General features: G+C 32.7%; 1 protein-coding gene across 1 annotated transcript; it reads left to right on the plus strand.

Moving 5' to 3' along the window:
* Window positions 1-3,968, plus strand: LOC144852093 (multiple coagulation factor deficiency protein 2 homolog). The gene is made up of 5 exons (XM_078709798.1): window positions 1-103; window positions 1,391-1,526; window positions 2,425-2,511; window positions 2,778-2,920; window positions 3,532-3,968. The coding sequence occupies exons 1-5, from the start codon at window positions 79-81 to the stop codon at window positions 3,642-3,644; spliced, it is 504 nt and encodes a 167-aa protein (XP_078565924.1). The 5' UTR covers window positions 1-78; the 3' UTR covers window positions 3,645-3,968.
* The last annotated feature ends 8,306 nt before the right edge of the window (window positions 3,969-12,274 follow it).

Below are 12,274 nucleotides of genomic sequence, written 5' to 3' on the forward strand. Positions count from 1 at the left end.
TTAACATAATTATTCAATCTATTATGCATCTGAGCGTACGTTCATAGAAACAAGAATCCATATTAAGTACTTTCAACAATGATTCGGATAGCAAGCATAAGCGGTAAGTATCTCTATTTTAAAGCTTATTGGACATATCTAAAACTGAAAGTATAGCCTACTAGTTGGGGGCCTGGTAATAAAGGTGAATTCAACATTTCATTTATCCTTCCAGAGTTAAGGTTTCGGATAAGTTCTTCGTCTTATACATTAGGTTTAAAAACAACATATTGCGTGTCCATAGCGTGTAATATTTATGAAGATACGTAAAAAAACCATATGTTGTTTTTGAGAGATCCATTCGTTCATACCAGCTCTGTTAAGGGTATTATAAATATTGTAGGAATATCATTTATAGGTTTCATGAATATTATCACCATTTGCAAAAAAATTATCGCGCTAAGCATATGGACGACAGAGGAGTATTTATCGTACAAATGTTTCTGATAATTCACAGGCTGATATAAATTTGATACACACAAAAACGTAATTCAGGAAACCAGAAGCGGATTTTATTTCTTATATTTATCTCTATTGTTCAAAGATTTAGTACTGTCTGTTATTTTAAAACAAAAGCAGTGATGAATTTCCTGTAGTTGTCACCAAGGCAATCTAACGACAAGATACAGAGCTCCGTAAATCAAAGAGTTTATCTGTGGCTGCGACACGATCAGTTCCACGCCTCTTCAGACACCAGGCGCCGCAGAGAATATGTACATAGTAGCCTGCCTGACTTGTTCTTATAACATCTCACATGTAATGGATGTTCTTCTAAAATGTTACTTAATTTACTTGGGACCTGTTTTTCATAAAGATATCTTAAATCATTAACAGTACAACCAATTATATTTGAAGCTATCTTAGTAATTTTAATGAGACCTTTCTAGTGTGTGTGTTCAAATTTGTGTAAATTAGACTATTTAAAGTATATGCAACCTAAATTTCAAATTTCGTTGGGTTGACAATAAATAATGATATGATTTGTATATATACATTTCGACTCGCATAGAGCCGGCCCGTATCTAAGTACAAACAATTACTTTTGATTATTAATTTGTTAGGCGTGTGGGATAAACCACATGGCTAACAAATAGTATCAATTAAACTCCAACCTGACCTTATACAGATTGTTTTATAATATTATTGATAAAATAGCAAATTTTCAACGATGCGGGCGATTTTTAAAGAGTCCAGAGTAATGTTAACATCAGCGCACATTTCTATGATAAACGCATAATCACTTTACATAACATTGGTTGAAATATTATTACTACTTATAAAGGTAAATAAGGACCTGTCTATTGTAATCTCTACCAATATCATTTTTGTTTTGCATTTGTTGTTAAAATAGGTATATTGCGTTTAAAGATGCCATTTCACATTGTAATGCTGACGTTTTTAGTTTTGATTGGTGGAGATTATTGTCGATTATCTTCAGCGGAAGAGCACTCTAGGTTTCACGATAAAGACATTGTTAGAGACGAAGAGTAAGTTTTCGTTGTTATTTTAAAACTGTTTATTTTATGAAATATAAGTGAAAATTATTTATCCGAAATTCATTAATTAATTCCGAAATTCACCACGTCTCAAACTGGTTCAAAACTAACAAACTTTCATTAAATATTGATAAAATTAACTTTAGGCTATACACTTCTCAAATCTAAAGAAAACCCTATCGAAATCTTCATGTTTTAATTAAGCAAGTTGATCATACTCAATTCCTTGGAGTGGAAACTGACGATAAACTGAATTGGAAGCGTCACATTAATACAATCTCTCGATCTATAGATATAATAATAAACAAACTCATTCACTTTCCCTCAAAACATCTTACTTTCCCTTTATAATACCCTTATTGGTACATTGCTTTTTATCAGATCGTCTAAACTTTAATAACCTATTCACAAACATATTATTTTCCTTCTATTTCATATTGATTTAAAAAAACAAATCATTTATTTACAAACATTTTATTTTTTACTTTAAAATTATTTTGTTTTTAAATTATTCATCAATTTAAACATATGATTATTATTGCATTATCATCATTACTAGCAAACAAAGTTATTGTATTTTCATTCATTTTTATGAACAATATACAGAGTATACTCTATATCAGTCGGATAAGCCCTTCATTTTAAAATTTAGAAAAATGGAACATCGCCTAATCAAATTCCAGAAGTTTACACACACTTATCACAGAACGCAGTTTTAACGCTTTTGCACAGCAATGTTGGTATTATTTGCTATGGTTTTACCATATGTGTAGTACTACATTTTCAGACTTCACTAATTAATATTCTTGCAAAAATTATTGTAAAAAAGTGCATTACCAACCATAACAATTTACTAAATTCATAACTATTGCGTAAACCTTTTTTATAGTCATATCAAGGAGCATCTTCAACAAGAAATGGACATTGACATTGAAGAGAAGATGTCGGATGAAGAGCTAGAGTTTCATTATTTTAAGTAATATAACGTTTGAATTGTTACCTCCGCTTATTATTCTTTACTCAAAGATTTATCCTCTTGTCTTATTTCGCCCCTATATTCTTTTATTCTTACAAATAATATTAAATTGTTGAATGGTGTTTTTCACCAACAATTATTATTTTGAACATTGCTATAGTCAAATATTTCATATTGGTATGATTGAAAAAAAAATAGATAGCCGACGTGTAACGTATAATACTGTGATTATGTAATACACAACGGTAACAACTTTCCTTTTACAGATTACACGATTTTGATAATAATACAAAACTAGATGGCCTAGAAATACTCACTGCGATCTCTCATGTATTGCCGTTTGAACCAAAATCACCTGAAACAAAAACTCAACAGCAGATATTAGACGAAAAAATGGAATATTTTGCGGGTTGGTTAGCTATTCTGTTACATAAATATTTGCATATATCAGTTCCAGTAATTTTTCCTAACGTTAACATTATTAGATGAAAGAAACTGACAGAAGGAGATCTGTGTCTATGGAAGCTTGAAATATTTATTTAGATACCGGAAAAGAAGCCCTTCTTGCAAAGAAATCCCCTTTTTGGTCTGCAAAAGTAATCTCGAAAAGAAGCCCATCTCGAAATCCACTGGGCTTCTTTTCAAGATACTATGGCTTCTTTTCGAGTACGGTATCAAAGGAACAAGATGAATTAATGCAAAATACAGATATAATGTATGATCGAGTATCGTACATTAATTTATTCAACAATTTAAAATGGTAGTTTGATCATAAATATGTAAAATTGGCATGTAATGTCTAAAAAACCCTATTATTGTAGTAGAGATTCACAAACTTTCATATCAAAAAGTTATCTCGAAAAGAAAAGCCCATCTTGAAAAGAAGTCATCTTTTCGAGCTTTTACTGTATGTTGCATGATAAAGATAACTCACACTTGTTTCGTGATACGGAACAAGTTTAAGTGTAGCTTTGAGTCTAAATAATTCAAACAATTAGTTTTGATTTCTTTATTTTGCAGAAGTTATTGAGCAAGTTCTTCAGGAAGATGACTACAACAATGATGGTTATTTAACTTATTTAGAATACGTTTTATCAAGACGTAGAACCGATCGCCATGATAGAAATAATTGAGTTTAATCTTGACTTATGCTTTATAGTCCACCAGTATGAAAGTATATGTACGTTTTTATCAAGCAGTTTTCGCCATATATACCCGGACTGTATCATCTTTATTTCAGTTTCATAAAATAAAAACACAATATTTTTAAGCATTACAATCTTGCATACTAAATCGGTTCACAAAATAGTGAATTATGTTGTTCAATAGACTCGTTTTTAAACTTCATCATTATTTCAAAAATATACAAGCAAGTGCCTGGATCTTCTGATTCTACTAAACTGCTATGAGACAAAAATGAGGTGTAGATAAGTATTCATTGTAAGATTTTATGGAAAATAAAGGCCTTGCTATTCATATTTGTTTAGTTCAAGAGATTTTAAATATTAGATAATGTTCAGTATGACTAAATGGCACGAATGTATTGGGCTTACTTACCTTTTCAACTCGACATTTTTTGTCATCCTCTTGCTCTGATCTGTCTTATCATCTTATTCTATATGACGTACATGTCTGCTCTTATTTGTCATCATCTTCTTCTTCTATGCCATCTTCCTGCTCTAGTCCGTCTTCTTCTTTATCATCTTTCACTATATTTCTTTCACTTTCATTATTCTTCTGATCTAGTACAGTACGTCGTATTGTCTTCTCCTCCATCATCATCCTCCTGCCTTAGTCCGTCTTCTTTATCATCTTTCACTTTATCATTCTTCTGCTCTAATACAGTACGTCGTATCATGTTCTTCTTTATCATCATCCTCCTGCTTTAGTCCGTCTTCTATATCATCTTTCACTCTACCATCCTTCTTCTCTCATTCCTCTTCTTTATCACCTTTTTCGCTGTCATCGTCTTGCTCTAATCTGTATTCTTTATCATTCTTCTGCTCTAGTACAGTAAGTCGTATTGTCTTCTCCTCCATCATCATCCTCCTGCTTTAATCTGTCTATTTCTTCTTCACTATCATCCTTCTGCTCTAGTCCGTCTTCTTCATCATCAATATTATCATTCCAGTCTACCATCCACCTGCTCTGGTTCGTCTTCAGTACCTGCTCTGGTTCATCTTCTTTATCACCTTCCAGTCTATCATTATATACGCGTGGACTAGTGCTGTTCCGCCGTACCACGCCGAGAATGTTAAAGAGTCGCTATCCAATCGAGTTTGAACAATACCACGAAAGCCCCAGTGGTCTAATGGTAGGACATCTGCATATCAAGCAGAAGGTTCCGGATTCGAGTCTCGGTTGGGGCGACATTCTCTCATTCTTACAGATTTCCTCATCTTTTTCGTTTCAATTTAAATTAATAATTACATATCAGTATATCACCGGGCGGTTTAGAATTAATGTTCTATGCCTGATGTGTTTATATATATAAGCCCCCAGTGGTCTAATGGCTAGGGCAACTGCATATCAAGCAGACGGTCCGAGTTCGAGTCTCGGTTGGGGCTTTTTCTCATTCTCACAGATTTCCTCATCTCTATCGTTTCAAATTAATTAATTACATTTCAGTATATCACCGGGCGGTTTAGAATTAATGTTCTTTGCCTAATGTGTTTATATATATATATCATACTCCTATTCAGACTCCACCCTGCCTCCTTTTGTTGTATTTCTTTTATTCCTGTCCACCCAGGCAGGGCACTTGCTAGCTCTTATACTATGACGTTATCCAAATTCCTTCACTTGCACTGATGAAGGGCTAATGTTGCCCGAAGCTCTGCTAAATTTTCTGGCTGTTTTACTTATCGTTTTGATTTAGCTTTTCGCTTTTTTTTGTATCTCCATTGAGATCCAGCCACTGATACCCACAGCATTGTCATTTTTCAGTAATTTGCCTTTGGATTTATATATATATATATCATATATAAATAAAATAACAGCAGAAAACTTGGTTACTTCATTGTTTTAATCACTACAAATTTGTTTCGTACGACCAGCATGTAGCTGGCCGCACTCTTCAGGTGAAATGTAAAACATAAGTGACACAGTTGTCTCATAGTGCTTAATAGAAGTGAGTCATCAGGAAGTCGTATACAATAGCCTATTGTTTTAGATTTAGATAAACTATTTGGATCTGCAATTTAGTAAGAATTTTTTCCTATGTCTACAAGTAGAGACTAACTCGTTCTTACGGTTCAGTGAGCATAGCTCTGGTTGACATAATAATATACTTTTCATATATACATAAATTACATCTTTTGTTAATATTTGAGTAAGGTTTGCATTTCTTTATAATTTTCCATTTAATTGAGTAATTTGTTTTAGAGTCTTTAAGTGTCCATATATATTTACTGAGTTCCGTTGCGTTTCTTAGTTTTTCGTTTCGGAATGAAGACGTATGGTTTCTGTATCTGGTTTTAAACTGGTTTTCAGTTAGTCCGAAATATGTTTCTTCTTTTGATGAATCTTCTCTCTTTACTGTAGCTTGGTAAACTACACCTTTTGTTAGGCAGTTACCTGGGAGCGGGCATTCATTGGGATTGCGGCAGTTACATTCGCTTGTTTTCGCGTTGGTTTCAGTAGACTTTTCTTTGGCTATCACATATTTGTTGTGTGCGTTAATTACTTTGTCTACGCTCGGCATGCAACTGTAGCTTAGTTTCAAGGTATTTCTGTTAAATATTTTTCTGAGCTTGTTGCCGGTAGGAAAACAATCTTCTACTATAGCTAAAAACTTGTGGCCGATGTTGGTTGCTACGTTTTTGCTGAATGGTGGGTTAAACCAAATTATGTTTCTGGTACGCGATTTTTTGGGCTTCTGCTGTTCAGCATTGAACTCAAGTTGATGATTATACCCGCTTTCTTTGAGGGCTTCCTGGTACAGGGGTGCAGATGCATGGAATGTATCTTTGTCTGATGAGATGTCAGAAAGGCGTCTATTTATAGCAAGTGGGATGTTGCGGATACTAGATGGAGGATGGTTGCTGTCATGGTGCACGTAGGTTGGTTTGTTATTAGGCTTAGTGAAAGGTCGGAAGATCCCTGTCCTTAGGTCGAACGTTACATCCAAATAATTGACTATTTTCTTGTTAGCATCAATTGTTAGCTTGAGGTTGTTCTCCTGGAAAACCTTACAAATATCTTTCTTGATTAGCTCAATTGTTTTGGCTGATTCGCGAAACGCAGCTAGGCCATCGTCGCGGTATAGACCAATTTGGTTGCCATATTTGTTAGACAGTTGCGACAAAAGATATGTATCTACGATTTCACAGGTTTCAGCACCGTCAAAGCTTCCCATTGTGACGTCAAACACAGGTTGGTTTTCAGTTCCTTTTTTGCACCATGTAGCGTTATCATGGAAAAGGAGTGACTTTTTCGCTTGGATGATAATATTTGTTTCTTCATCGGAGATTGCTTCAAACTCGGATGCGAATTCAAGGGCTTTTTTAAGTAGGTCAATGGTTATTGACGGGTAGAAATCAACTATGTCGAAGCAAATAAACGAGTGCTTCTCCTTGTTTTGAATGTTCTTATACCAATCAATAACAGAATTAGTGTTCTTCCATTGATTTAATCCTGTTGACGCTATTATTTTCTTATTTATTCTTTCAAGGATTTGTTTACTTACGATGCCAATTTCTGATTTCGATGGGTTGATCAATCTACATGTCAGGTTGTTCTCGAAGTTGGGTTTGTGGTCTTTTAGTGTTATAAAAGCTTCCTTCTCGGCTAAGCATTCGATTCTGCTTTCCAATTTTAGTTTTGCGGCGGTTTCATATTCATCTCTGGCTAATTTTGAAGTTGTGCTTTTGTTCGTCTTCTTATGGGGCATTCCACAGTATTTTTTTGTTACGGACGGGACATTTTTGAGAATATAACTAAACATATCTTAAAAATAAAAAAGAATACAAGATTCAAAGTAGAATAAATGTATACATATATGGCCAATGTTTATTATGAAAGTCAAAAAAAGAAAAAAGACTGTACAAAAAAATTTTTATTATGAAAATTGTATGCGTCGCGGACAGGACGGCAAATGGACATGACTTTTGAGAAGGTTTATGTATTGTAATATTTCTCCTCATTTAAAAGAGATTTTAAAATTTGTTTTGTATTATTATGTTGCCAGATAGTTGTTTTAGATAACTGAATGTTAATTATAAAAATTGAACTGCAAATTTATTAATAAATATGATTTATATGTCGTTACGGACAGGACATTTCTAACGTCGCGGACAGGACAACTTTGTCCACGTTAAAAAATTGTATAATTTTGCTATTAAAAAAATTAAAAAATAAGTTTTTTACATCAGTGTAATCTTTTATTTACAAATCAAAAAATAATTCAAACTTTGAAACACTGTTTAAAAGTTTATGTCAAGTGAAAATATTAAAATTCATAAATATGAAATATTATTTATAAAATTAATTATTCAAAGAGTTATAATGAGAAGCAATATTGTAAAATGTTATCAAAATATTTATTTACACTAATATAAAAGTTATGCTTGGCATATTAAACAAGACTTCAAGATATTAACACATTTAAGGCGAATCTTTAAAAATTGGCGTTGGCGTTTGTCTAAATTTGTTAGTGGATTCAAGTTGCATCTGAAATTTTCTTCTATCCTTGCTTAGATTTAATAACTGTAGGCCTACTTCTATTAAAATTCAATCTTAATTATTTAGTATCTGATTTATAAAAGGTTCTTGGTTGCAAATTCACCAAAGAATGAAATCTACAAAGCGATGACCGCACCCAATACTCCCATTCATACTGGTCATGTTGTTTTGAATTTAGGTATTGTTCTTTTGTGGATTGTTATTTTAAATACAGACCACAATGTTTTGTGATTAATAAACAACAGTTAACACCTTTGTACAGTACTTCTCAGCCTACAGTACAAAAACACTTTTTCATTCTTACAATATTGTCATCACATCTTTAAAAAAAATGTCCCATCCGTAACATTCAATAAATTTTGATAGTAATGTATTTTTAATAAAAAAATACAAGTTTTAAAAAACTTGTTTAAATCTATTGCAATTTAATATCCTTAGGAGTTGAAAATTAAGATTTAAAATTAGGAATTAAATAACAATTTTGAAGCCATTACTTCAATAAAAAGTGAGGAAAAACCCCCAATCGAAATGTCAATTATGAATTTTGAAATGCAAGTATGAAATTAATAAACAATTTTAATAAAATACTTTATTATGAATAATTGGAGCTTACTTTGAAAAAAAAGTAACTGCAGTATATTTATGGGCAAAAATGTTAACAAGATGCATGGTTTTATTATGAAATAAAAAGGATTTAAATGATATGTCCCGTCCTTAACAAAAATGTCTGTCCCGTGCCTACGAAAAATGTCATCAATATATTTTTGAATATGATATTTTCACCAAAAGTTTCAAAATATTTGTTTATAATATATTGCATATAGTTTTAAAAGGAGAAAACAAAATATTAAATTGTGGTATCAATACTTTTAACTGAAATGTAAAAAACACCATAAAACTACTATTAAAATGTCGCGGATGGGACAATTATGAATTTTGAAATGTATATATGAAATTTAATAAACAAAATATGTGTTATAAAATGCTTGAATATGTATAATAGGGACATAGAGTAACTATATCTGGCAAAAAAATGTTCAAAAGATGCATGGTTTGTGAAATAACTAGGATTTAAATGATATGTCCCGTCCGTAACAAAAATGTCCCGTCCGTAACAATATATTTTTGAAATATGATATTTTCATCAAAATCTAAAATTAAAAAAAAATTTGTTCATAATATAATGAGATATAGTCCTCAGGAGGAGAAAATGAAATATCAAGATTTTTGCATCATTACTTTTAAAATAAATGTAAAAAAAACACCTAAAACGTCGCGGACGGGACATTTATGAATTTGAAATGGATGTATGAAATTAATAAACAACAAAATTTTAATTAAATACTTGATTATGTATTATTGAGACATAAAGTAACTATATCTGTTGAAAAAACAGTAATAAGATGCATAGTTTATGAAATAAATAGGATTAAAAATGTCCCGTCCGTAACGCCAAATATGACTTTTTCATATTTAATATTCAATAACTTAAAAAATCAATATCAGAAAAATAAAAAAAATGTTATTTAATAAACTTCAACATGTCTACTTTGAGAAATGGCCAAGAGTTACATCAAAATCAGTAAATGAAATTTTTAAACCCACGGACCAAATACTGTGGAATGCCCCTTATAAGATTTTGTAACATTGTTGTTGAGTAGGTTGTTGTATACTGGGGTATCGACTCGATAAAAATTCGTTGTTTTGTCGGCGGGTATTATTAGCTTGTTGTCTTTCTTGATTTTCTTGACATCTTCTAGCAATTTATCTTGGAATTCACTGTTGCAACTCTTGAATTGAACATTTCTGACAAGATTTAACATTTTTTCTTCAAATTCACAAAGCTCCACTACGGGTTTCGGAGATGTAGATGTTTTAAATCCATACGTTTCATTTTTTGTTGATGTTTGCGGTTGCGGATTAAGGAAATAATATGCTTTCCAGCGAACTCTTCTAAGGAACGACTCAGTCTTCTCGATTAAACACTTCAAATAATCCTGTGGTTGTGCCAGTGGGATGTTTTTAGTGGAGTATCCAAGGTTAATGCGTTCCATATTGATCTGGAGAGTGCTCGACAATTAAGGAGCGTAATATTCAGGTTGAAATTATCAGACCGTTAGGGATAGAGTGCTCAATACCAAGGTAGAGCATAAATAAATAAAATACAGCAGAAAACTTGGTTACTTCATTGTTTTAATCACTACAAATTTGTTTTGTACGACCAGCATGTAGCTGGCCGCACTCTTCAGGTGAAATGTAAAACATAAGTGACACAGTTGTCTCATAGTGCTTAATAGAAGTGAGTCATCAGGAAGTCGTATACAATAGCCTATTGTTTTAGATTTAGATAAACTATTTGGATCTGCAATTTAGTAAGAATTTTTTCCTATGTCTACAAGTAGAGACTAACTCGTTCTTACGGTTCAGTGAGCATAGCTCTGGTTGACATATAATAATATACTTTTCATATATACATAAATTACATCTTTTGTTAATATTTGAGTAAGGTTTGCATTTCTTTATAATTTTCCATTTAATTGAGTAATTTGTTTTAGAGTCTTTAAGTGTCCATATATATTTACTGAGTTCCGTTGCGTTTCTTAGTTTTTCGTTTCGGAATGAAGACGTATGGTTTCTGTATCTGGTTTTAAACTGGTTTTCAGTTAGTCCGACATATGTTTCTTCTTTTGATGAATCTTCTCTCTTTACTGTAGCTTGGTAAACTACACCTTTTGTTAGGCAGTTACCTGGAAGCGGGCATTCATTGGGATTGCGGCAGTTACATCCGCTTGTTTTCGCGTTGGTTTCAGTAGACTTTTCTTTGGCTATCACATATTTGTTGTGTGCGTTAATTACTTTGTCTACGCTCGGCATGCAACTGTAGCTTAGTTTCAAGGTATTTCTGTTAAATATTTTTCTGAGCTTGTTGCCGGCAGGAAAACAATCTTCTACTATAGCTAAAAACTTGTGGCCGATGTTGGTTGCTACGTTTTTGCTGAATGGTGGGTTAAACCAAATTATGTTTCTGGTACGCGATTTTTTCGGCTTCTGCTGTTCAGCATTGAACTCAAGTTGATGATTATATCCGCTTTCTTTGAGGGCTTCCTGGTACAGGGGTGCAGATGCATGGAATGTATCTTCCAGCTACATGCTGGTCGTACGAAACAAATTTGTAGTGATTAAAACAATGAAGTAACCAAGTTGTCTGCTGTTATTTTATTTATTTATGCTCTACCTTGGTATTGAGCACTCTATCCCTAACGGTCTGATAATTTCAACCTGAATATTACGCTCCTTAATTGTCGAGCACTCTCCAGATCAATATGGAACGCATTAACCTTGGATACTCCACTAAAAACATCCCACTGGCACAACCACAGGATTATTTGAAGTGTTTAATCGAGAAGACTGAGTCGTTCCTTAGAAGAGTTCGCTGGAAAGCATATTATTTCCTTAATCCGCAACCGCAAACATCAACAAAAAATGAAACGTATGGATTTAAAACATCTACATCTCCGAAACCCGTAGTGGAGCTTTGTGAATTTGAAGAAAAAATGTTAAATCTTGTCAGAAATGTTCAATTCAAGAGTTGCAACAGTGAATTCCAAGATAAATTGCTAGAAGATGCCAAGAAAATCAAGAAAGACAACAAGCTAATAATACCCGCCGACAAAACAACGAATTTTTATCGAGTCGATACCCCAGTATACAACAACCTACTCAACAACAATGTTACAAAATCTTATAAGAAGACGAACAAAAGCACAACTTCAAAATTAGCCAGAGATGAATATGAAACCGCCGCAAAACTAAAATTGGAAAGCAGAATCGAACGCTTAGCCGAGAAGGAAGCTTTTATAACACTAAAAGACCACAAACCCAACTTCGAGAACAAACCGACATGTAGATTGATCAACCCATCGAAATCAGAAATTGGCATCGTAAGTAAACAAATCCATGAAAGAATAAATAAGAAAATAATAGCGTCAACAGGATTAAATCAATGGAAGAACACTAATTCTGTTATTGATTGGTATAAGAACATTCAAAACAAGGAGAAGCACTCGTTTATTTGCTTCGA

The sequence above is a fragment of the Antedon bifida genome, chromosome 9 (assembly GCF_963402885.1).
Source record: "Antedon bifida chromosome 9, ecAntBifi1.1, whole genome shotgun sequence".
Classification (NCBI taxonomy): domain Eukaryota; kingdom Metazoa; phylum Echinodermata; class Crinoidea; order Comatulida; family Antedonidae; genus Antedon; species Antedon bifida.